At 47.9% G+C, this 26,058-nt stretch overlaps 1 protein-coding gene across 4 annotated transcripts in view; it reads left to right on the forward strand.

Annotated features, from left to right (window-relative positions):
* The window catches only part of BUB1 (BUB1 mitotic checkpoint serine/threonine kinase), a 1,594,853-nt gene that overhangs the window by 142,833 nt on the left and 1,425,962 nt on the right, over nt 1–26,058 (forward strand). For 2 of the 4 annotated variants that reach the window (XM_069606845.1, XM_069606847.1), the window contains exons 5-6: nt 4,297–4,340; nt 17,509–17,559. In XM_069606845.1, coding sequence (XP_069462946.1) covers nt 4,297–4,340; nt 17,509–17,559 — 95 coding nt within the window. The remainder of the gene's footprint in view (nt 1–4,296; nt 4,341–17,508; nt 17,560–26,058) is intronic. The other 2 variants (XM_069606846.1, XM_069606848.1) reach the window with 1 other exon arrangement.

Here is a 26,058-nt window from a genome sequence, read left to right on the forward strand (position 1 = left end):
CTCCTATCTTTGGTTAGGGTTGTTGCATTACCCTGCAATGCAGTTATGGCATCAAGTTGCGTGCTTATTGACGTGATGTTGGTAGTATGCAAATAACTTGTTATTTATGGCAGTAACGCTTCGCTACTTCGTCGTTACGTTGAGTCATGACCTCTTGTAGGTCAATTGGTGGGGAGGCTTGGGCCTCTTCTGCAAGTGCATGGCTACGTGTGCCTTCTCCTGCCATCTCCGTGGGCTTGGGGGTTGGCTTAGTAAATGTATCAATAGTGCCACTTTTCTTGTGCCCGGCTCCTTTTGTCTTGGGATCCAGTGGCTGTGCTTATAGCGCTTCAAACGTAGTCTTATAAGAGTGGTTGCCCAGAATTTCCTATGGATCATAGAGAGGTGTCCCTTGCACCACCTCGCTGTAGCTCTGTGTAATTGTGGTGGGGGGCTATCGTGGAAGAATGATGTGGTAATGGCACTACGTACTGGTAGCTGTTTCAAAGTACTTTAACACCACACTGTATAATTTGCAGCCCTATGCTATGCCGTGAAGTCACTGGATCGAGAATCCAAGCATGACCTGCCGTTGGTCCCACAGGAACCGTGCCGGGTGTTTAATACCCAATGTCAATGGTTATATTCCCTGTAGACTGGTTCCCAAAAGTAATGCAAGTTTGCATATCGGCTTGGTGACACTTGCATCAGCTGTGTATGGAAAAATACCTAAGGGGGAGGTGGGGGTGGGCTGTGTGTGTGTGTGTGTGTATATATATGTATATATATGTATATATATGTATATATATATATATATATATATATATATATATATATATATATATATATATATATATATATATATATATATATATATATATATATATATATATATATATTCTAGAAAAACTTTGTTAAAGGGACATTATGGTTACAAGTAAAAACCGAAAAACCCTTGCAATTCGCCAGTTATGGTAAGCTAAGTAACCATAACTCGCGCCACCACCGTGCACTGCTAAGACTAACACCCAGGACATCAAAGATGACATCACAAATGTCATTGACATCGCTGATGACATCACATGTGCATTTACCTTTCATGAAAAGTCTGTACAAGGGTTTCTTATTGTAATGTTAATAAAATGTCAAGGATCATTGGAATATATACCAAGGGCTAATTAGTCCATCCAGTATACTAAGGTGCTCATGTAGAAACATGGGCATTGTGTGCAGCATACATGATAGAGGTGCAATATTCATAAGCTTGCCATGTTGAAGATTGAAATAACTGTTTTCTTATTAGACTTTTGCATACTGTGAAACATGTGATAAGTAGATAATAAAACCCACTTACTACATAATTGCATTATTATAGACCAAACACAGAAATAACACCACATACAAATATGAGTATATACAAGGAAATTGAAGTAAGAAAAAAACAGCAGTAGTAGCAAAAAGTGTTCATAACCTAACTGATTACCTTTATGCAGAGAAATGATTGCTCTGTTTCAAAGCTGCTACTTACCCTCTGTATATATCGCATGCTGTGACTGGACCCTAAGGAAAGTAGTGTGAATACAAGATATAAAAATAGGAGCATATACAGGGAAAGTACAGTAATAAAAAAACAGAACTATCAAAGTGCTGACAATTCTACTGATTATTTTAACGTACAGAAAGGATTGCTGTCTTTCAAGCTTGTCTTCCCCTATGTTTGTTTCATATGATATGACTGACCCTAAGGGAATTATTGTAAAAACATATTTGAAGGATAAGTCTACAAATATACTACCTTTTCCACTTTTAATTCCTGACTGTTAATGAAGAAAACCATGTGGCCTAGATATGTCAGTAAAGGAAAAAAGGGGGAGCCAGACATGTGATGTCATCAATGACATTTGTGATGTCATCTTTGATGTCCTGGGTGTTAGTCTTAGCAGTGCACGGTGGTGGCGCGAGTTATGGTTACTTAGCTTACCATAACTGGGGAATTTCAAGGGTTTTTCGGTTTTACTTGGAACCATAACATCCCTTTCACAAAGTTTTTTTACTGAATTTCATAGGTTTCTAGTAGCGCAACGTAACCATAACGTCCTTTTCAATGGAGGAAGACCTCTAGCATCCTATGTTCTCAAAGTGGGAACCCGGGGTGGTAAAAAAAAAGATTTTTCTTCCCGAAGAAAAGGAAGGAAAATCTTTTACCAAGACAGACACCAGGGAAAGGGAAGACAGGGTGTATAAAGAGAACACAACAGGGCATCAGCGGGGGGTCGGGAAGACGAGGAGAGAGACACTGGGCATGAGAGGGGGGGTCGGGGGGTAACACGAGGGAGACACAGGGCATGAGCGGGGGGGACACGGGGCATGAGCGGGGGGTGGGGGGGGCGTAACACGAGGCATGAGCGGGGGGTGGGGGGGTAACACGGGGCATGAGCGGGGGTGAGGGGGTACACAAGGGAGACACGGGCCATGAGCGGGGGGGGGGGCGTAACACGAGGCATGAGCGGGGGGTGGGGGGGTAACACGGGGCATGAGCGGTGGTGAGGGGGTACACAAGGGAGACACGGGCCATGAGCGGGGGGTGGGGGGGAGAAGGAAGACACGGGGCATGAGCGGGAGGTGGGGGGGTAACACGAGGGAGACGCGGGGGTGGGGGGTACACCAGGGAGACATGGGGCATGAGCGGGGGGGGTGGGGGAGGAAGACGGGAGACACGGGGCATGAGCAGGGGGTGGGTGGAACAAGGGCAACGGAGACACTGGGCATGAACGAGGGGTGGGGGAAAGAAGGGAGACACGGGGCATGAGCGGGGGTGGGGGGGTACAGGAGGGAGACACGGGGCATGAGTGGGAGGTGGAGGGGAAAAGGGAGACACGGGGCATGAGCGGGAGGTGGGGGGGGTACAGGAGGGAGACACGGGGCATGAGCGGGGGGTGGGGGAACAGGGCAGACACTGGTCATGAGCAGGGGTTGGGGGGAAAAAAGGGGGACGCGGGGCATGAGCAGGGGGTGGGGGGGGAAGGCAGACACGGGGCATGAGCGGACAGGGAAGTGCGTCCGCGAAGCGGACACAGATATCACACATTTTTTCTGACCTACTTTTTGGTCATTTTTTAAAAAACTACTGGATGGATTTTCACCATATTTGCAAAAGCAAATTTTCCTGTTCTGTTTGTGAAAAGTGTACATTGTTCTCATAAGAGTTAATCCTGGGCTGCTCTGCCTCACTATCACTTAAAGTACCTGATGAAACCCTGATAGTTAAGGAGGGAAGATCTACCTTAACACCTTGACCAGAGTCCTTGAGGAAATCACCATCATTGTGACACAAGTAAGCAAGCCAATGTAGTAGGAACTTTAGTTAAGAGCAGGACCACATACATTGGCTTACTTGCTAGCAAGGGAGGCTATTTGAGCATAGCTAATTTTACAGACCAGTTCAAGGGACAAGAGCAAGCACTGGTTAATGATGATGGCTGCAGTAAGGTATACTAATGCAATAGAACATTTTGGGATGCATAGAGGTAATGATTAAAAACATTTACTATATAGTCTTATAAGATTATTTGTTTGGTAAATCAAGGAAACACATTTTCACGTGGTTCAAATATTTTTCCTGCAAAATATAGTGACGTGTACATTTGTGTTTTTAAATGCTTGTTAAATGTGTAGTAGCATTTCGCAGGAAACCTAATCGACTCTATTAAGCTCATAATTTAACTAATCTTTCTTTACCACTCTTGTCTGTCACTCTTGTCTGTGTGAAAGGAAACGCAAAGTACTATTCCACTGCTGACACTGGAGATGATCAGGGTCATTGTTCCTTCAGTAATAACTTTGTCCATGGGTGGAGTCTTGTTTGTTATGTAAAAAGTGAACCGCTTAGAATCTAGTTGACTCTAGTCATTCTAACTTCAGTTTGGAGTCCTTTTCTGGAACATTGGAGCTCTTTCACTGTTCATAGCTGCACCTTATACCCACACCTTTTTAGTACGGTTAATCTGCCTTTGGCCCAGTGATTGCAGTTTAGCATCACTTGATAGAAGCAAGTATGTGGGTAGCACTATACAAGCAATAGGAACTGTTAATTGGAAATACGATAGTGAACATTGACATAGCACAAGAAAGGCAGGAATAAGATATTGGCACCTCTCTGATAAACTGGTGAGAAAACACATGCATAAACATTTTGTTTGTGTGGGGAACATGGCTGATTTCGGAGTCCTTGAGTGTACAGATAGCAATCATGATTATAATTTAAGCAGGAGACCAGCATATTTTGACTGTTGTATTTCTTGCATTTTTTCAATATAGGTTATTCCAGATTCGTTTATCTCAAGTTAATGCACCATCTAAAGGTGAGATTTATTAGATTGCTAAATTATGACTGAGTATCAATTCAATACTACAGTAGTTTTATATTGGAGTATTGGGAAGAGAAATCAAATGTTCACACTGTTCATGTCTAAGCACTGTTTTTATATACGGGACTGATGTTTGTGCCCTAGACTTGAACACTTTCACATGTGCTAGTGTTTCAAGTAAAGAATTCCACTCTTTGCAAACTTCTGCTATTAAACGTCTATCACACAGTTCCATTGGTTTGCACGCTATTGACTGGCTATTCACTGAATTAACTCAATTCTACACATTTTGAATGTTTAATCTGTCTGCTGCTTCTTTGTATATGCTGTACTGGCTACTGTTTAGGTGGAGTGGATTTTCAGAATAAGCCCGGTGGACAGATTCTGAAAGGCCATTCTATTCAGGTGAGCAGGAAAGGACAGTACTGTCTAGCCAAACTGTCAAGGTATTGTGACTGAGCAGTAAGGCATACACTTAGGCGAGTGTGAGTGGTCAATGGTTCAGTTAAGCATACACAGAGCCCTATTAATAGCACAGGTTGGGTAGAATGTATAATAATACAAATATTTATTTGGCCATGGGACATTAATTGAAAACCACAATGCCTAAAAGTACACTATTCTATATGCATCCACTTTTGAGTTGCTTTGTCTATAGAGGTCCAGCACTTTACTTTTGAACACCCTTAGTTCAGCAATGGAACATTGCAGTGTATTTTTATGTTTTGAGCCTGGCTGCATATGTCCCTGGGTGAATTGCAGCATTGTGGAAGGCCCCAGCTATTCTCATAATTCGATCGTGTATGCCAGCAACGGCCCGGGGAGTGTCTGAGGTTTGCCTTTGTAGAATGTGGACCTTAAAGGTACAGATGGCGCTCCCCTTCCTGAACGAGTAGCACTGCGTAGTGCAGAAGCGGAACAGGAGGTGGCAGTGACGATGAGCACGCTATCGTATAAAAGAACCAAATAAAAAAACGGGTAATATTTTCATATTAATGATAAAACTTCCTGACGTGTCAACCCCAGAACATTTTGCTTTGAATAGGTAACTATTTTACCTTGTCCCTAGGGGAAGGGGAATCTTTTTCCCCTCTCACATAGACTTTTACTCTTTTTATGGGTGACCTTTTAATGTCTCTCAATAGTGTATGGTTGAAGTTCTAGTTTCTTACAACGTTTGGGTTTAGGCTGGGTTGCCCCTATGGGCTCACATTCTTTTTCATGTACTTGTGTGAACTGCAGTTCCCAAGTAGTAAAGAGGGATTTTCATTGCTTCACATTTTATATAGTGAGCCAGCACACCCCACATTATGTGGAGTGCTGGGGGTATGCAATGTAAACTCTTTCTTACTTACCTGGTATCATTTTGTGACAATTGCGAGTTGTACATGCATGGCTGGTAGCAGTGGTTTTACCTTTTGACCTTTAGACTTTATTACTCGCAGGCTGTTAATTCAGCCTTAGTAATGCACAGAAGGGCCACAATTTTTCAAAAATGGTGTCTCCCTTTCCTTCTTTTTTTGCCATTTCTTTTGTTTTTTCTGTTTGAGGTCGTCCCCTGCCATTCTAGGCGGGAATGACCTCAGTGGCTGTTTTGTCTTCAGCAGGAATCATGTGGATTCCCCGCCCAGGCTCCAGAGTGTCTGAAAAGGCAGAAAGCGAAGGAGGAGTCCAAAACTCTGCAGCCCTTTTGTCTTACACCTTGCCTGAAGGGAAACGACTCCCAGTGGGGTGGCTGGCCGTCCTGATTAGACAGCCAGACCGCCCTTTGCTGTAAAATGCAGTGAGAGAATGCAGAGGTTGTGCTGTAGTTCTGACAATTCCAAACCTGGAAGCTGCTGACAAGTCGACGACTGGATCCGAAGAGGAAGCTGGCCATAGCGATGTCCAGCGACCAGAGAGCCTGCTGTGTAACCAGAGCCTGCTGTAACCCTTCCTTCCAATCGACCTGGGGATCCCGAAAAGGACGACCCCGAGGCTGGTGAGACTCGCTAGACTCAAGACTGTATTTTGAGCCGTCCCATATCATGCTGCAACCTTGCAGGGCTGCAATACCCCAATACCCTGGGACCTTGAACCATTGTACAGTGCCATCTTCCGAATTCTGTATCAAGCTGAAACTTTGGTGTCATCCTGCTGGAATTCCAGAGACACAATTTGAGTCCTTAAAGTCCCCTCAGCAGAGTGCTGGACCTTGCAAACGAGAATCCGACCAGCGATATGCAGTCTTCGTCTGGCTCCTGAAAAAGGGCACTAGACCCACAGAGCTGCAACAAGCCACGAGGAAACTTGAGGAAACTCTTGCCTGGAGCCTTCTCCGTTGATCCCTGCTGCAAATTCAGTCTCATCTTCATGACAAAGTAATCCATCGACCGGTTTTTGTCTTCAGATCCTGATGTCTTCCTGCTACAACTCTTCTGTGCTGTGGTGGCTGGGATATTTACTTAAATTAAGCCTGTGATTTTTGTAAAGCTTTTGGGGTGTTGTGATTGGGAGTCCTTTCATCCAATTCACCCAGGCCCACTGCTAGAATCCTCCTAGTGTGTCTTCTCAGAAGCCACTGGATCCTAACTAACTTAAAAAAAAACATGTTTTATTGGTTTTACAATGTTGTGTTTAGAAACAATATTCCCTCTCCCCCTGTTGGTGGTGTAGAGTTCTGATTCGTCTGTTGCTGTTGTCTGGATGGTTCTTACAAAATGGCTAGTATTCTGATGTTGTGTGGACACCATTGCAGCATATAGTCATTTTGCAGATAGGCTAAAATCTGACCCCAGTCCTTCGGAAAAGCTTCTGGTGACCCTCGAAGTTAGTTATCCATTCCAGGGATGCAAAGCGCCACACTTTCTGTAACCATTCGTAGATCGTGGGCAGAGACTTGTGCTTCTATTGTTGGGCAATCGTCAACCATGCAGTTATTACCAGGATCAGAATTCCCCTTTTCTGTGATTTTGTAGGAGTTCCCGACCTTGGGTCCCACATCCTGGCAATCCTCCCTTAGGGCCAGCGCCACACAATGAGCCTGGTCCGAAGCAGTGACTGTCACGGCACAGAGGACCGCTAGCTCAACCCCCTCTTCCCCCGTTGTGAGGGTTGGGCTTAACTGTAACTAAGGGGCTCTGCGCATGCCACATGCAATGGTTTCTAAAAAATGTGTTTGAAGGGGGCCTCATCCCCCGATCCTCCTTTGTGGGTGTTGGTGGAAAGGAAGAAAACAAACTAAAAAGCAACCTTATAATGTCCTACTCTTTGAAGCCCTTTCTTTGGTAGAAGAGATGGGGCCTAGTGCCTTAGTCACAATAGTAAAAACCTCTGCAGGAAGCTTACCAGTCTATAATGTTGTCGGAACAAGTGTTGTCAATGCCAACAGTTTGTAAGGGTTTTCAAGTTGAAAAGTGTTCGGGAGATCTTCTCCCAATCAAACCACTTTAGGGGAAGCCTAGGGGGGGATCATTGATGAGAACACCACTGATCACGGTCAGGCAAGGAGTTTAGGCTCATTAAACACTATGAAGGTTAGGCAGAAACATATATGTTAATTGTGCTATGATTCACTTGGTTACCACTTCATTGGCGCCTGAAATTGCTGCGTCCTTGCTCCATGTCTTGGTTCCATTGGCGGGTCACTCATATCCCCCTCCCCTCCCCTAGTGGTCGCTGTTTCAGAGGTCAAGTTTGCATCGGTTTAAGGTTCGGCTAGTCGGCGGTTATGCACTCTGGAAAGACAATTCCTGGCACTGGATAACTGGAAGACCCTTGCGCCAAGAAAGGACCCTCTCCGAGAACCCCCTGGACCTATTGGCGGAGGTGATCACCACTATGGACAAATGGTGGAAGTTCACCCTTGTGGTGTAAACAAAAAAGCTGCTCCTGGGAGGACCCTCTTTGTGCTGGAGAGCTGAAACTGTAGGAGAGACCCCTTTGTTTCACGAATCGAGTGTCTGTGAAAACCCAACTTGGGACAAACACTGATGCAGTGAGGAAGCTGGTCAGCCTGCAGAATGGTTCCAAGAGACTTGGCACCATCCTTCCAAGTGTTTTGGCTTCCAAGCGCTAGATCCTCAAGCAAGGGGTTGAGACTGATTGTTCCAACTTGTCCAGGAATTAAGCACTGATTAAGGCCTCTGGAGATCAGCAAAGGAGCAGGACATTGCTGGGATGATTGAGGACCATGCTGGATGGTTTCAACGACTAGTTCTGGGTCTTCGGCAAGATGCTTCTATCCAAAGGGTTCTTGGCTCGAATGACTATCTGAAGAATGGCTGGAGGATTCATTTTATCCAGGATTGGATTCGGGCAGGAGTTTCACTTAGGCCCAATAGGAGTCTCCAAGCCCACCAATATTAATGTTGTGCACAATTCAAACTGGCAGAGGTTGTTCAATCTTGGAATCCTACGGCCACCACATAAACCCAGGAACAAGACGCACTTCGGCCCGCATGTGGACTGAGACAAGACAGTTCCAGCCACCCCATCGGGTGCCACACACCATCGCTTTGGCCAGGATGCGAAGGCTTTGCCTGTGAAAGTGCTTATCATACATTGCACTGGCCCAGAGAGGGCAAGAAGGCAGGCAAAATACAAGATGGCATATGGACAGGCGAAAATCTCATGTCGGAATCATTTGAGAGTAAATGGTGCTATAAAAGCCATTATGCTGTAAAGAGCACATGGAATATACAAAATGATGGTAGAAACATTTCTGCTTCCACCAGCCCATCTTGGACAAATTATGCAACTAACGATTCAAAAGAGAAAGTTAATGGGGTACAAAGTATCCCTATCACTTTTGGTTAATATGTGCAGTGTAAAATTAACCAGGCATTCCGCAATGGCGTACATAAACCCCCATGCACTGATAGCCATAGCGACTGATCAGTGACCCCGAAACAGATGAACTTAGCAAAGGAGTTGAAGTGAAATGGCTTCACTTTCATCCAAAAGTCAGGACAGGTTCACAGCAATATCCAAATAGTTGGGATGGGCGGGTGCATTCTACAATGTCCTATGGAGGTAAAGCAGCACAAAGAAAAGCTTTCCTTATGGCTACCATCCAAACCACACAGACTTCACAATCCTCTGTTTTGATATCTTGGAAATCACTCTCCCATTCTATCTGAACAGAAGATGTTAAGACTGCCTCTGCAAACCTGCTGCCCGCTGAGATGCTGCACTACACATAAGGCACCATCCACCCCTAAGGTTCTTCTCTTCGACTCTTCTCCCTTTGCATCTTTGAAGTATTTCATGGCACATGCATTTGCAAGCAAATGCATGCATTTAATCGTGCGTCCTGTCCCCTTTCCGCCATACTGTATGGACGTCCCTCACTAAGGACGGGAGACGGAACCTTTTTCACCAGAGAAATCAACTTGCCCTTTAAATTTAGATACGTGCGGGGCGCAGCCCTGTGAGCATGCGCTCCCCTGACTTTGCCCACTGGCACCACTCCTAGGTCCTCTTTTCCGCGTCGACTGGAATGCTTTCACCAGCGCTCCTTGGTTAGGCCTCGGCCTAGTAATTCCACATGCTCTTCCCCGGAGACGTATCTTTGTCTACTCTCTTTTAGTCAGATACCTCTGTCCCCTGGCACCACGCTCCTCCCCGGTGCATTTCAACATCATCAGGCTTCAGCAGGTGTCCAGCCTGCGAGGGGCTCTTCCATACGTCCAACCCCCCCCATGCGCTTTGCCTCTGCTGCCTTGGCCCCGATCACGGCTGGGAGGGTTGTACCACGTGAGACGCTTTTACACTGCACGCTCTGAAGAACAGGTTAGCTTGGTGTAGAGAGCTCTTCGGAAGGTCACCTCCTGAGGAATTGAAGGACTTCGTCAGGCACAAGTCAAGGCCCAAGGTAGGGCCACGGTTTTCATCCGCACCCCGCAAGGGCAACTCATTCCCCAGGAAACGCCTGAGCGGGAGGGACCAGTCGGTCCTAACACCAGCCCAGGTACTGAGGCTGCTTCAGCTACTGGCCTCCAGGCCGAGGGGGTCGCTAGATCCTACCAGTGACGTTGCTGAGGGTTCTCCACTCAAGGGGCTATGCCCTAGTACTGGACAGCTGTCTGAGGGGGGCACCTGTATGCAGCACTACCAGTGTCACAGCCGAGGGCACACCGCCTACCAGACCACGGCCTGAGGAGCACGGTAGACCTCAACTGGCAAGAGTCCAGGAAGAGTATGGGCCAGCACAGCAAGCATCATGACACAGGCACGTGGCATGCAGCCCGATAAAATGCCCGCATTGGCAGACAAAATACATCTCGTCCGACACATCCCCCTTCGGGGAGCAGGTAGGGGAACGAGTTTCTAGGTGGGACTGGTCTTCACCAGGCACGTGGCCTACAGCGTATCCTTCAGCGTTGCAGGGCAGATACACCCCACATGCAGCAATGCAGAGGGTGCCCGGGCCTCAGCAACCTCTGGGCCCTACGCCCGTACCATCAAGTGCTCCACTGGCCTGTGAGGACGTTTAAAAAAAAAAAAAAAATAATAATAATTTTCCTCACGCTTATGAGGTCTCCACAAATGGGTGTCTTCCTCAAGGATGTGATCAGGGACATGCTCCCTCCATTCTGCCGCTAGCGCCTACAGCTGCTCCACCAGTGGGTCCAGCACCTCGGGCCCCCATGCAGCCCCAGCTGTCCATTCCTGTTCCCACGGTATCGGCGCCATGCCTCCTGCAGTCCTGGTATAAGCCTCCACAGTAGCCTCTGACTCCATTCAGTACACCTCAGCCCTCGGCGCCCAGTACTCCTCCAGCTGCACCTGACCAACAGGACACATTCGTGGACACCGATGAGTAGGACCACCCTGACGCACCTTTGTCGGCCAAGGCATTTCATTAATGGCTCGCAGGTCTAGCCGAATACTTGGGGCTTCCAGAACCCGCGGTTAAACAACCAGAGACGGGGGTCCTGACAGAAGTCCTCACTCTACGCCGTACAGCTAGAATGGGGATTCCAATGCAAACGGATGTTGTGGCGCTGGCCATAAAAGGATGGCTTAAACTTCATTCGTCGCAGCCTACCAACAGGCGCCTCAACATCAAGTACAGGCAATTGGAAGGGGATCCACTCTTGCTGTCTGCACACCCTCTGCCTCACTCCGCAGTGATCGCTGCAACCTCACTACTCGAAGCCTCAATCGTCATCGGCCACCTCTGCCTCAGCACTCCTGGGTAAGGAGAAGATCTTGAAAGCATGGAAAAAGGTCTATTCCAACGCTTCGCGACTCCGTCAGTCCAATGCGAACGCTATGCTCGCTGCTGTCAATCAAAGGTTTTGGCGGGAAATGGCTGACTTCCTTCTGGAACTTGTAGTACAGAGTCAGGCGCGCTTCAAGGCTGGGCTGGCGGAAGCAAAAATTGTGGGGCAGGACATGAGTCCATGGTGCCTCACATAGACACCTCAGGCTGTGCCATCTGCGTCGCTATGGACATGAGGAGAACAGCCTGGCTACTGGCTACCAAGTTCAACCCAGACGTCCTGGAGCGTATTGGACCTTCCATGCGAGGGTGGTGACGTTTTTCATTCTACCACCGATGAGTAACCTGATAAGAACAGTTCTCAGATTGCGCAATCCTTATCTATCCTCACTAAGGCTACGCCTACAGCCAGACGTACCAGTGTTACGACAAGGATTGGTCCATCGGAGGGTTCTGAGGCTTCCAAGATCGAAGGCCCAGACTGGACTGGTCTCGAAGTCAACACTGCCGCAAACAGCACACGGTGGGAAAAAGGGTTTTTTTCAGTCGCCCTCCGCAGCCCCTGCCTCAGAGGGGGAAAAAAGGCATGAAACGCTCATCCGGGTCCACCATTCTCCAGTGGCGGGCAAGGTTCATGGACTCCTGGATCCTGTCAGTAGTATCCTTGCGCTTCCGCCTTAGGCTAACTCCTTCTGCTCCCACAGATTGGGACAGCATCTCTGTTGGGGGAAATTCAGTTGCTCGTAGAGAGCCAGGCAGTGGAAGAAGTCCCAGCCCCTGAGCGGGTTCTGGGCTTCTATTCACGGATTTTCACCATACACAAGAATAACCAGGCTGGCCTCAGAGTTGTGCTGGACCTTTCCACCCTTGAACTTTCCCTTCCTCTTCAAAAGTTCAAGATGGTTACCCCAGCGCTTATTGCGGAGACATTGTGCAAGGGAGATTGGATGTGCTCCCTGGATCTGAAGGATGTGTATTTACATGTACCGGTCTGGCAACCCCACCGGTCCTTTCTGATGTTCAGGATCATGGGGTTACATTTCCAATACAAAGTTCTACCATTTGGGCTCATTTCGGCCCCCAGGGTCTTTCCAAAGACTAATGAACGCTGTGGCTACAGCCTCCGAGCCCAGGGTTACCACGTATAACCATACTTCTGACGACTGGCTGGTCAGAGCAAGGTCCATGGAGGCGGTACACCATTCCTCCTCCGCACTAATGAATACTCTACACGATTTGGGATTCTCCATCAATCTCAAGAAGTCTCAGCTGGAGCCTACGCAGAATCTAACATTCCTGGGCCTCCTCTCGGATACAGGCTCTGAGAGACTGTTCCCTTCGGAAGACAAGATCACAGCCATCAAGAGGGCCACAGGGAATTTTCTCAGCAGAGCAGTGACCTCGGCATGGTGGTACCAACACCTCTTGGGTATCATGGCAGCATGTCTCTTTTACACAAGGCTCAAAATGAGACCATTACAGCTGCACTTCGTAGTCTCCTGGAGTAATGAGAGGGGTTCCCAGGCGGAAATGGTCAGCATTCCACCCCATCTCCACCAGGACCTTCTCTGGTAGAGCACGGATTACAACTTGCGCACGCATGGGCAAGCCCTTAAGGCAGCCAGCCCGCAGACTACCATTGCCACAGACTGGGCCCTGGAGTTTGGTCCAGACTGGAGTAGGCGGCACACATCAACTGGCTCGAGTTGATGTCCATCTGGCTCGCTCACAAAGCCTTCCTCCTTGTGTACGAGCGCAATGTAAATAAAATATCAATATCCATTATCAGTGGCAAGACGATCCTCATTCAGACGGACAGCTCCACCAGCATATACTACATCAACAAGCAGGGTGGAACCAGGTCTCCTCCCCTATGCACTCTGGCAGTCCGCATTTGGGAGCGTGCTCTGGAGAACATGCACTTGACAGCAATCTACCTCCCGGGGGAGTCCAACCTGCAGGCGGACAGGCTCAGCAGGCTGGGTGTGGACAACGACGAATGGCATTTGAACCAACGGGTCCTGCAAGGGCTCTTCGACAGATTGGAGTCATAACGGTGGATCTATTTGCCGCCTTGTACAACAGGAGGTATGATATGGCATTTATAACGTGCCTACACGCAAGCGTTTCAAGGCGCGACGAGGCATGGGAGGGGAAATGGAGGGAGAAAAAGACAACGATCGTACTAGGCGAGGTGACATTGAGATTGTGCAAGTCCAGGCGGGGGGAGAGGGGAAGGGGAAAAGTGCGGAGGGAAAGGGGAGGGGATAGTGCAGTACATAGAACAGTAAGATAAATGGTGCAGCCCTCAGGTGTCAAGTGCTAGGCGAGGCTGTAGGGATACAGAACAGTCCCCGAGTGCAAGGCTTGCCAGGGGGCAGTGCAGTTGAGCAACTGGCCCGGAGGGACCTGGGCCTTAGATCAGAGGGTAGCCAGGTAACAAGTCAGGAGATCTGCAGGGGAGAGGAAGAGAGAAAGCCGAAGGAAAGAGGAAGGTCTTGAGGTGCTTCTGGAACTGGAGGTGGTTCTCAAGTTTCAGGGGGGCCGGGAGGCTGTTCCAGAGTGAGGCCCAGCAGAAGAACGAGCTCTACCAGCAACTCACTGCTTGAAGAAGCGACTGAACCTGGGGGAGTTGGGAGGTGGATGCGCGAAGAGCTTGAGAGGGGAGATATTTAGGAAGAGTGAGATGAAGGTATTGAGGTCCCAGACCCCAGATGGCCTTGTGGACAATGCAGAGGGTTTTCAACTTAATCCTCACCGCCACTGCGAGACAGTGCAGAGATTTAAGTCCTGGAGTGATCCGATCCCTGGGCTTGCGGCCAAGCACAAGTCTTGCAGTCCTGTTTTGGATGAGTTGCAGAGGGTGGAGAGTAGAAGCAGGCAGATTTAGAAAGAGGCTGTTGCAGTAGTCCAGCCTAGAGAGAACTGGAGCTCTGGAGACGGTGAGCTTCTGGGGGGGGGGGGAAGGAGAGGAAAGGAAGAATACCTCTGAGGAGAGGTACAGCTAGAGGTGCACCCAGTTCGCGTCCAGGCTGGGGCATTCTGGTTGACGCGATGCAGATCCAATGGAACATCAACACTTATGCCTTCCCTGCCACTTCCCTGGTGCACAGGGTAATTTGCAAGATCAGGGAAGCCCGGCATCTATGTATCATCCTGATAGCTCCATGATGGCCTGCGAGACCCTGGTTCTGGGAACAATTCGGCCTGTCTGAGCAGGCCCGTGTTTCACCTTCCGCTGGGTCCAGCTCGCCTACACTCTCAGCAGGGAGGCACGGTCATCCACCCCGCCCACCCCCCTCCCTCCCCCCAGAAGTTAGCCCTTGCAGCGTGGTTCCCGAACAGCTCACACTAAGGCATTACGTCTGTCACAGCCTAACCTAGGCATTCTAAAGGGCACTAGGAGCAATGCTACTAGGAGCCAGTACAAATGCAAGTGGACTAGGTCACTGCACTGCATCAAAGGAAGTCGATCCATTAACCTGCAGGTTGGATAACCTATCTTTCTCTGCACACCTTGCACACTCAGGGTTGCAAGTGGACACTTCTCGCACCTATCTGGCAGCGATCAGAGCCTACCGGAACCCTGAGGAGTATTTTTATTTCATCCTATAACCTGCTGGTTGACACCGGCGGGTCTCACCAGGCTCTACCCGCCTATCAAGATGCCACACTTGGTGTGTGACCTCAATGTGGTCTTGGGCACTCTGGCGCATAAACCATTTGAACCTATGGCGTCCCTGGACATCAAGCTAGTCACAATTAAGACGGCCCTACTGGTGGGCCTTACATCTGCATGCAGGGTCAGTGAAATCCAAGCTCTGGTGGCTTCAGAGCTCTATACTACTTTTCATAAGGACAAGGTGGTGCGACGACGCTCAGAGGGTTTTGTATTGTCTAGACGTCAGGTGGGCTCTAAAATTCTGCTTGGACAGAATCGGGAGCTTTCCGCAAATCAGATTCTCTCCGTCGCTTTTGGTGTGTCAAAGCCCGGGTATCGGGCTTCCAAGGCCTTCATGGCAAGGTTGATGGTTACTGCCATCAAGGAGGCCTACGAAGGGCAGCCACAAGACTGACCCAGCAACATGCATGCCCATGCTATCAGAGCCAAGCTCACGGTTGTGGCATTCATGAGGCACGTCCCGTGGCAGGATAGCAAGGCGGCTACATGGGCTACGCACTCAGCCTTCTGCAAGCACTATTGCTTGGATGCCAGCTCCAGATCGGATGCTGTATTTGGTCAAGCAGTTTTAAGGAACTTTTTTTACTATTAGGAGCAACTCTCCATCCTGGGCTATTTTCAGTTGTAATCACCCTACAGTATGGAGGAAAGGGGACGGGACGTAGGAGTAATTATAAATTACTCACCATAGCGACTAACTTATTTTGGTCCATAGTCCCCTTTCCTCCATACATCCCACCATCCTCCCCCCTGATAAACTAGTGTCATTAGGCAATGATAATATTGTCGACGCGTCAAAGGGGGCTGAGGAGTGGCGGCCGAGTCAGGGGAGTGCATGCTCCTGGGGCCATGCCCTGCGTGCATCTAAATTTAAAGGGAAGTTGATGTTTCTGGTGAAAAAGCTTGTCTTCGTCCCTAGCGAGGGACGCCCAATCGGTGTGGAGGAAAGGGGACTATGGACTAGGAGTATGTTAGTCACTACGGTGAGTAACTTATAATTTTTCATTTATATCCAATATCTGCACCCATCATGTTTTTGTGGTCCTGGTAGACTTTGTATGACATCTTACAGTTGCAAATGTGCAAGTGTAAGCACGATTCCATGATGCAATAATCGATCGCATGTGACCTGATTTTATCATAATGCTTCATAGCAAGGCATCCTAATCGTAACTATGAGCAATGCAGCTCCCACCGCTGCTTTATCATGGCAACAGTTGCATGGCTTTTTTAAATTCTTCTTATGAATTTAATCTGCAAAGAAGCGGAATAATTAAATACCCACAATAATATGCCCCTTCCATTTAAAGCATTTAAGGAACTCATTGTGCTTCACATTATGTTCTCGCAATAAAAAAAGGTCTGTTGTGGATGAGTATTCCTTTCTGCAGAATAAAATATTTGTTACTCTTTTGGAACATCTTGCCATCAAACGCTAATGCATTTACCGAGTTTCTGCTGCAGCATTGGGCCAGTCCTCTGGGCATAGTTTGCCAGTGGTCACACTTTAGCATTTAACAGGAGGGAGACGGGAGTCTTGAAATCAGGGAGCCAAAAAGGCCTTATTAAAATAAAAACTTTAACGTATCTTCATTAGGGGGAGAGCTGCAGTACAAAATGTGATACACAATCTTGGTTTGTAATGTTGCTTCTCATCCAGCTCACCTATACTCCAGGTTAACTCAACTTATTGAACAGGGTGGACAGTACAGAGTTCAATTCAATGAAAGTAAGTTCAGTGTTGTGAGCCAGGTGAAGCAAGAGCTTGGAGCAAGCTTTTAGTGGGCAATGTATTTTAAATTTACTTTTGACATTTGAATTTACCTTCAGTGATAGATTGAGGGAAGGAGTGGAGTGAGAGCAGAGATGAAGTGAGTGATTTGGCAAAGGGGTTAATTACAAGCACATGGACACCAGGTTGAAAGTCGAGCATGAGATCTATAGTTTTCTTTAGGCTAGTGTGGTTGGGAAAGTTATGTAGATTGACTGGTTAGTTTGGGAGTCGAGTGAAGGTATAGTTGATGGACTTGAGTCAAATTGGTGAGGTGAAGGCTCCATCTACTGAAAGGAGGGATATGGGCTGGGTGCATTTTGAGAAGGATGTCAAGATCACAAACTAGGTTCAGGTTGCTTGGTTGATGGTGATGAGAGTAAGAGTTGTGGGAGCTTGGAGTTGGACCCTTAAAGTAGGAAGAAGTGGAATCTGATGAGGGAAGGAGGGCCCAAGGTGTGTCCTTTTGTGTTTGAAACCAACACTTTTTTTTTTTTTTTAGATGAGTGGAGTGAAAGAGGGCTGCAAAATCAGTCGGAAGGGCGCCATGGAGGTATCACGCTTCAGCAATGACCATCACTTCGAGTATGGGGTGATGGGATTTGAAATGATTAGTAAGATGGGAGGTTTTATTGCAGAGATTTTGTGAATTCCAGCGACCCAAGGTGAGGTCGTTTGAGTGAGGCAGTAACCACAGGGTGGGGTCGGGGGGGTGGTGGTGGTGGTGGTGGTGGGGAGGGAGGAGTAGAGGATGAGTATGGTCTAATAAATGAGGTTGATGAGATTGTGGCTGGGAGTTGGAGGGTTGGGGCGTGGCTTGAGTGGTGTTTGGCAGAAGAGTGTGAAGGATGGACATAGTGAGGAGAATATAAGGGGATGGGAGCAGCAAGGGCAGAAGAGACTGAACGAGGGGGTAAAGAACAGTAACGGTGTAATTGGTAGGAGCATGGTACGCAGGGCATGGTGTGGAGAGGACATTTGTGGGAGCACATGGGCAGTATAAGGGAAGAATGTAATGGAGTACAGGGCTTTGGGTGACAAAACAATGCATGTTAGATGTACCGGGCCGTAGGTCACCAGACGGTGCAAGTCAAATTACATAAAGCCCTCGGTAACAATGTATGGAATTTTATTTCACAGGGCCCAATGATACTGAGGATGACAATTAACTTATCGGCTCTGTTTTTGATGTGATCTGGCATTTATAACGCACCTATACACAAGTATTTCAAGGCGCGACGAGGCAAGGGAGGGGGAACAAAAGGGAGGACGGACAACAATCCTATTAGGCCAGGTGTCATTCAGATCTCACAAGTGCATGGGATGGGGGAAGGACAGTGCAGTACATGAGAATAGATCATAACAATGAGTAAAAGTAACGCGTGGCAAGGGCAAGTGCAGACATCAGGTGTGACTGTAGGGGGACTTTAGAGGATACAGAAACAGTCCCCAAGTGCGGGAGTTGCCAGGCAGTGCAGGTGTGAGACACTAGCGGGGGAGGGACCTGGGCCCGAGATCAGAGGGTGTCCTGGTAACCAGTGCAGTCAGCAGGGGAGAGGAGGAGAAAAAGCAGAAGCAAAAAGAAAGGTTTTGAGGTGCTTCCGGAACCGGAGATGGTTCTCCTCAAGTTAAAGGGAGGCAGTTCCAGAGGGAGGCGCCAACTGAAGAGAGATTTACCACCAACTCGTTGCTTGGAGAAGCGACTGACCCAAAGGGAGTTTAAGGCGGATGAGCGAAGAGCTCAAGAAGGAAGAAATTTAGGAAGAGGGAGTTGAAGGTATTGAGGCCCCGTGCACCATGTTGGGGAGAATTCTCTGTATAGGCAAATTTCCCAAACCTAGTGCGTCCCCCAGCAGCTTTGCTGGATTTTTGGGGTTTATTTTCTTTTCCTGCTAAGAGTGAGACTCTTTCCCCCACTCTTGGGCATGATTTGAGAATGTCCTTTGAATATGTAATGTGTTTTATGGGCTATGGGGTCTTTTACTCCATAGGGCTTCATGTGTTTTTGGTATGTGTTACACAGCACCCTCATTGCAGTAACACAGGGGTGTCATAGTGACCCCCAAACATAGACTCCATCCCTGGGACTGATTACTGTCTCCCAGGGCATGTAAAGTCACCATTGGCTTTACTAGTCTCAAATTGTGAACAGAACCAGTACAAACCATCATATTGTGGAAGTACTGGTAGGGGTAATTAGATTGCCCCTGGGTCTGTTTTCCAAGGGGGCGCTGTCCAGTCCCCCCTTGTCGAGTTTCTGGCTGGTGGCAGTGGTTACCACGCAAAATATTCCACCGGAATATTTCGTATGGGATTTTCCCATTCATTTTAAACACACCACTTTTTTGGTGCAATGTTAAAGATACCGCTGGGTTATTTATTTAATATTTATTCCCCGGTTGGGTCTTTTTGCCAGGACCCGGTTTTAAAATGGCGTGTGTGTTCGCCTCTGTAACTCCAACCCAAGTCGAGCCCTTTGTTCCACTTTTGGCAGGCTTCTTCACAGAAGCCTCCAAAAGTGGTGCCACTCTGTCTGGGTCTAGAGGATGCGTGGGAGAGGGGAATAGGCACCCTGGACTGAGTTGCCTCGGCAACTCAAGTCGCACTCTTGTGTGATTGGCCCAGTGGTGAGCTGCCCGGCTCACCACTTAGCATGTTTGAGTGACAGCTAGGACTGATGAATGGGGGTTTTCTGCATAAAAGCAGGGCTTTGGGGACTGGAACTTCAGAAGTCGCCACAGGACCTAAAGAATCCGAAGAGGGAGAAGCTGAGCCAACTTGCAACGACGACACCACCGGTGGAGCCCTGCTGAACCTAACTCCACTTCCCAACGACAGATCTTCTTCCAGGAGAGTCTTTTTCTTTTGAGCTGGTGGGGTTAACCAGTTCGCCCTTTTTCGCCTTCCTGGATCATCTCGTGGTCGAATCGCCCGTGCCAAGCACCCCGGCGGCCAGATAGCCACGCTTCACCACTACCGGGAATAAAAGGGTAGTACCTTTTAACCGGGAAACTCTGCGGCTGTTTTCTTCCCTGGCAGTGCAACGACCTCCAGCTTTCATTCACGTCGAGATCTTCTCATCCCCTGGACGAAGCACCGACTTGCACCCGCTGCCAGGAACTGCTGCCCCCGCTGGATCTTTCTCACCATTTCAGGTACTGTGTCCCGCCTGGTCTCCCTTGCAACAGACTGTTCAAGGTGTCCCGTAAATCCTTGACTCTCTATCCTGGGTTGACCTCGGACCTGTTAACTACCTTTTCTGAATTGCTATAACTCCTTTTTGAACTATCTGCAAAGACTTTTAAAGTGTATTTCAACTGTGTGATCTTGGGCACATTCCGCCTTGCTCTCCAAGAGTGGGCCTGGCCTATGAACTTTTTGCTCTACAGTAGACCCTGCCTTTCTTGACTTGCTGTGGTTCTTCAAAAGTGTTGGTATTGTGTGTTTTCCTATTTCTGCCTTATCTCCCTTTTTAAATAATTATTGGAGTGCCATCTTGGTTAAGCGCTCACCTCTGTGCTGATAAGTGGTGTTCTTTTCCTAAGACTTGTCGAATAATTAATCAGGGAGGTGTATATATTTCTAGTGACTGTGTTTGAACTTGCTTGACATATTAGTGGCAGTGTATTTTTACAAGTGTTTTTAAATAAATAAATTATATACTTTTATACCAAAGCACTGGTCAGTGTTTGCTTGTGCTACTGTATTTTTGTACCTCATGTGTATACTCTATACACTGCCTAACACTTCTTGAGAGAAGTCTGACTGCTCAGCCACAGCTACCAGGTAAATCTGGGTGGTGCAGACTGCTACCAATTGGGTTTACTGCTAACACCTGTTGTCTTAAACTTTTTGCATTGGTCCCTAAGGGAACTGCACAGGTTTCTGCCTAATGCACCAGAAGGCCTTGTGGACAATGCATAGGGTTTTGAACTTGATTCTCGCAGCCACTCGGAGCTAGTGCAGAGATACGATCCCTGGGCTTGAGGCCAAGGACAAGTCTTGCAGTCCTGTTCTGGATGAGTTGCAAAGGGCAGAGAGAAGAGGCATGCTGATTTAGAAAGAGGCTGTTGGAGTAATCCAGCCTAGAGAGAACCAGAGCTCTGGAGACAGTGAGCTTCTGGGGGAAGGGGAGGAAAGGAAGAATACCTCTGAGGAGGTGCATCTGGTAGTGTGACTTCTTAGAGACGTCAGAGATGTGAGGAGAGGAGTGGTGTGGGGTCGAAGATGACTGCAAGGTTTTTAGCCTTGCAGGTGGGAGCAGGAAGAGGGCAAAGAGAGGCTGGCCAGAGAGCTACAGGAAAGGAGGGAGCGGGTGTGCCGATGAGAATCTCACTCTTAATGGCATTAATGCAGAGATCATTGGCAGCGCACCACTCCTGGATAGCAGACACAGTCCGAGAGGAGAAGAGGTGGCCGAAAGCCTGAAAATGAGCTGAGTCATCAGCATAGCACTGAAAGTTGGGGCAGAGAGTGGCAAAGTGGTGGGCAAGGATTGCTAGGTATTGGTTGAACAGCCAGGAACAGAGGTTAGACCCCTGGGGGACACCAGAGGTAGAGAAAAAGATAGCGGAGAGGAAGGACCCAAGTTGGACCTGGGAGGGTCTGTCGGAGAGGAATGAAGTCGGCTACGCCAGGGCCTAACCGGTGATCCCCAGGTTATCACAGACGATTGAGCAGGATGGCATGTTTGACCGTGTGAAAGCCAGAAGAGAGATCAAGCAAGATGAGGGCGCAGAGGGTGTTAGAGTCAAGGTTGGAAAGCAGGTCTTCACAGATGTTCAGGAGAGCAGTTTTCCGTGCTTCTGGCAGCTCTGGTGGTCATGAAGACAACCAACAGATTGTGTGGATATTAAGCTGGGAGATGCACTCTAGTTTGTTCCCCAAAACCTGTGAGTACATGGGGGGGAGGGGGGGGGCACCCCTTCTGAAATTTTAGCAACCTATGGAGATAAGGGGACAGACGACGAGTACAGTAGTCACTACGGTGAGTTTTCTTTTTTGGGACCTTCAATCATTTCTGAGACAGCTGTAGATTTTGCAGTACTTTATCACTGACCATGGTTATCCTGGCCTATAAGTGTGATGCATTTGTGCCCTGGTCTCCATGCTGTTACAACCACCCCCCTCAACATATAACATGCATATGTTCCTAGGTTGTCCACTGTATAATAATTCAAAAGGAGTGAATACTTCTGGGGTCTTGAACGGTAACGCCAGCAGCTAACCGCAATTCTTTCCATCCTCTGCCTGCTTTTAAATGTCCTTGTATTTTATTTTTTATTTTTTAAGGGTTTACTAAACCTCTCTAACAACCTGTTTCTGGCTGATACAATAGTCTGTTCCTTTTTAAACTGAGGAGATCCTTTATTATTCCTTGAGTTTGGACATGAATTGTCATGGCCAGTGAAACCTTTCTCAGATTCCGCACCCGTGTAAAATGTGGCACTAGGTGCTTTAGTATTTTTTCTCGGTTGGGGGTTTAGCTCTTAGAGGGTAAGACCTCAGAATACCTTAGTAGTTAGGACGGCAACTCCATTTTTGGATCCGTTTTACCAACTGAGGTAGTCCACTAGTCTGTCTGTTTTTGCTGGTTATCTTGTGTCTGGAACATATGTTTGGTAACACTGTAGCCTTTTTTAATCTCGCATTGAATGAATGGTGCAACACTGTGACTCTTGTATCCGATGAGCTTACTTTGTAAGAGGTACTCCTAAATGTATCCCATTTCTTTCCCTGGAAGTGTTTTCAGACCCAGAAAGTGTTTTGGTTCATATGTTCTGGCAGCTGTTTTTGGCTACACCACTCAGTAGACGTTCACTCTGCTTCAGCACTGGGAGCAAGTGGCTGCCAACAAAGTGACCACTAAGGTATTTTCAATCCCTGCGACCTGGCTGTTTTCTTTCGGTCACTACTTGGTGTGTTTTAAGATGAGGAAAGGGGACTTTGTCTGTTCTGCCTATATGAGCTCACAAAGGCATCTGTGAGTGAATGTAATCTGGTTTAGGCCAGATGAGGCTCTGAGGCACTTTAATCCACAAACGTGTGGTGTTTCTCTGTGGTGGGGTGTGGGGATTTGATTGTTCCTAGTTGTATGTACGATTTTAAAGTTTGAGCTTCCCAGGCCAATTCTGAGATTGGGTGATCCTTGATAGTTGTACAATGGTGATTAGGTGCTGGGTTAACACAAACGGGTGTGAGAGTTAATGTGGAGTCCCCGAGTGATTTGCTGAAGAACCTACCTTAAACTTTGAAAGGTACTGCACTGAAGGGATTACCTGAAGATCTTCCCTATTGGCAGTGCTGCTGACACCTGATCCTCCTTATGGTGAAACTCTGCTTCTGTGTAAAGGAAATCCTGCTTCAGGCTCTTTTGTGATCTGATGGGAACAGGTGGATCCTCTGGCTTCCTGTGTTCTCACCTCAATCTTCCTGTATCTGCTACACTCCCCGAACTAGCGGTGAGGTGAGCCGTTGCTGCCTGCCTGTTTCTAATTTCATTGTTGGTGCTGCTCGAAAGTACCTGTTTTTTCGTGGGACATCCTGTCTCGGATCTCTGCAGCTGCTCCTTTTTGTTGGATTTTCCTGTAGCCATTCCTGCGCTGTCTGGAGCATTCGGTGACCTGTATTAGTGGTCGCCGTTTCCTTGCTGCTGGTGTGCCCTCTGCATCCAACATGGGGACGGGAACTTAGTTTTCTATACCAAGCCATCTCCTGGGGCTGTTTACAGACCCTTCCAAAGTAGGTCGCAATGTTGCGTAAACTAAATACAGGCATAGGACCGTGCTCTGCAGCCTCAACTCCTTGACTTAGTCTTCCAGTAACCTGGGTCAAATTCTCCAGAATTTCTGACGATTTCTGTGGCTGTTCTATTGTTGAATGTTTTGGGGTTCACTTTCATTCCATCTCCAACACCGACCGTGAGATTCACTGCAGTGGGGCTTGGCTTTGTTTGCAACACTTTCCTGGGCCGCTGCTCATTGGATCTGGGTTGAAACTCCTTTGGTAGAATCCTTCATTTTAGTCGGCCGCAAATGTTGCCTCTTTTGCAGGTCACCTGGAATGCTTGTAACACTTGCCTTAGAGTTCAGCTTAACAGCAAGCTGACCCACGTAGTGTCCTATTAGTCTTTTTTTTTAAAAAAACATTTTATTTTTGAAATGTACTTATTCAGAGAGCAAAGGAAGCATTTGAGAAACAGTGCTTGTGAATTTGTGTAGATGTACATGCAATGCACATTACTGCATCTATTTGTGGGTCTGTTGTATTAGATGTCTTTGGAAGGGAAAATTAGGCATTGACAGGGGCGTTCCTGTTGCACTATTTCTACTCTCTGGCATACTGCCCCTCCGTGCCTATGCCCCAGAATTCTTTTTTTTTTGGTTGCCTTTGGTACAGTCGCAGGATTGGAGGGATAAGAAAAACCTAAGACGCCTGAGTGAATGGATGGAAATGGACCTCTTTAAATCTGCACCATTGCAACACTTGGGAGAATGCTGGACGAACATGGAGGAGGCTGTGACCTTATCGCCGACACTGAACAAGTGTTAACAGGGACAGATCCTGTAAGAGACAATTTATGTATATCATTTTTCTATCTAACCACCGTTTTTGATCAAATACGTGGTGCACACAACTTTTAAATTCTGCTCAAAAGGCAATGCACGATTTACATGCCTCAATATTCATAGGTTTCCGAAGTGTGTGTGCATTAATCGCAAATTGCACACTTGTGAACTGTGTATAAAGTTAGACCAAGACCCTTAATACACCTCAAATTCAGCTTTTGGGAGCATATGCCCACGGAGGCCGGCAGAAAGGCACATCCTGGTGAAAGCTAAGAGGTGCTCACGGCTGAATCCGTTGGTGAAGGGGCACAAACAGACCCCAAAGAGACCCCCATGCCCCAACTCCAAAACATTTCACATATCCTCCGACTCACTGTGAATCCCCCCCCACCCCCACTCCTGAGGACCAATGCCCCTTTGATGCCTTGCTCAAAAGAACAGCATCCTTTGTCATCAATTTTCAGCCAAGCTCAGAAGACAGATTTTATAGAGGACCTTCTGGATGAGCCAAAATACTGCTGCCTAATATGCCCCCTTGAGATTATTCATAAAAAGACAACAGTAGGTCTCTATGAAGGCACCAACAACAGCAACGCCATTGATCCACTGCATTGAGAAGGGCTAACCTGCTGATCCACTACTAGTACAGGGACAGTCAAGTGACTCCCATTTTATTTTTAAATTTGCTGATTGGCATTTGCAAACAAACATGAACACCATACATCTTGTGCATTAGTTACATGTATCCAATGTTAATTGGTGTAATCTGCCAACCTTTAACAAACAGGTGATGGTGTCCGTGTTCCCGCGATTGCATGGAAATGGACGCAGGTTTCTTAGGAGCTGTGAAGCCCTGCACGTGCGGAGCTTGAGGCGAGGTTGAGGCAGTCTCCGGCAGTCTGCGGCATCCCTGCGGCTGTCGTGGCCCATGACCCCTCGTAATGAAACCTCGTGGACCTTGTGAAGCCCACTTGCACGAAAGCTCAACGATTTCTACATGTCTGCAAGAACTACAAACAGGAGCAACGACTTCTAAGAAGTAACTTTAAAACTGTAGAAGTTATGTCAATGAAACCACCTACACTTAAAACAAAGGCTCCAAGGATTATTTCCCTGACCCCCTCAGTCTGTCATATATCCAGTGGTACCTTGCCAACCCCGGCAACCCGTTTCGACTTTGAAAATCCTTTTGGCGGGGCCCAGCGTTCGCCTTCCATATCCTGCTAGACTCCGACGGAGCCACTACCGTGCGCTACAGGAGCGGAGGAAGTGCCATCTAATCCCTCATGTGCTACAATAAACATAGACGTTCTTACCTTGGAGTCTCCCGTCTCCCCTGTAGGGAGGGGTCGGAGCATGGAGGACCCACCGGATTCACTGAACGCCCAAGACGCGGTGGCCTCTACGACACTCCCGCAGTCCGCCGCACTGGAATCTTCTTCCTCCACTTCCTCCATCAACGCTCAGCCTTCCCGCCAGGCCCT

The sequence above is a fragment of the Ambystoma mexicanum genome, chromosome 4p (assembly GCF_040938575.1).
Source record: "Ambystoma mexicanum isolate Mex_15411 chromosome 4p, UKY_AmexF1_1, whole genome shotgun sequence".
Taxonomy (NCBI): Eukaryota; Metazoa; Chordata; class Amphibia; order Caudata; family Ambystomatidae; genus Ambystoma; species Ambystoma mexicanum.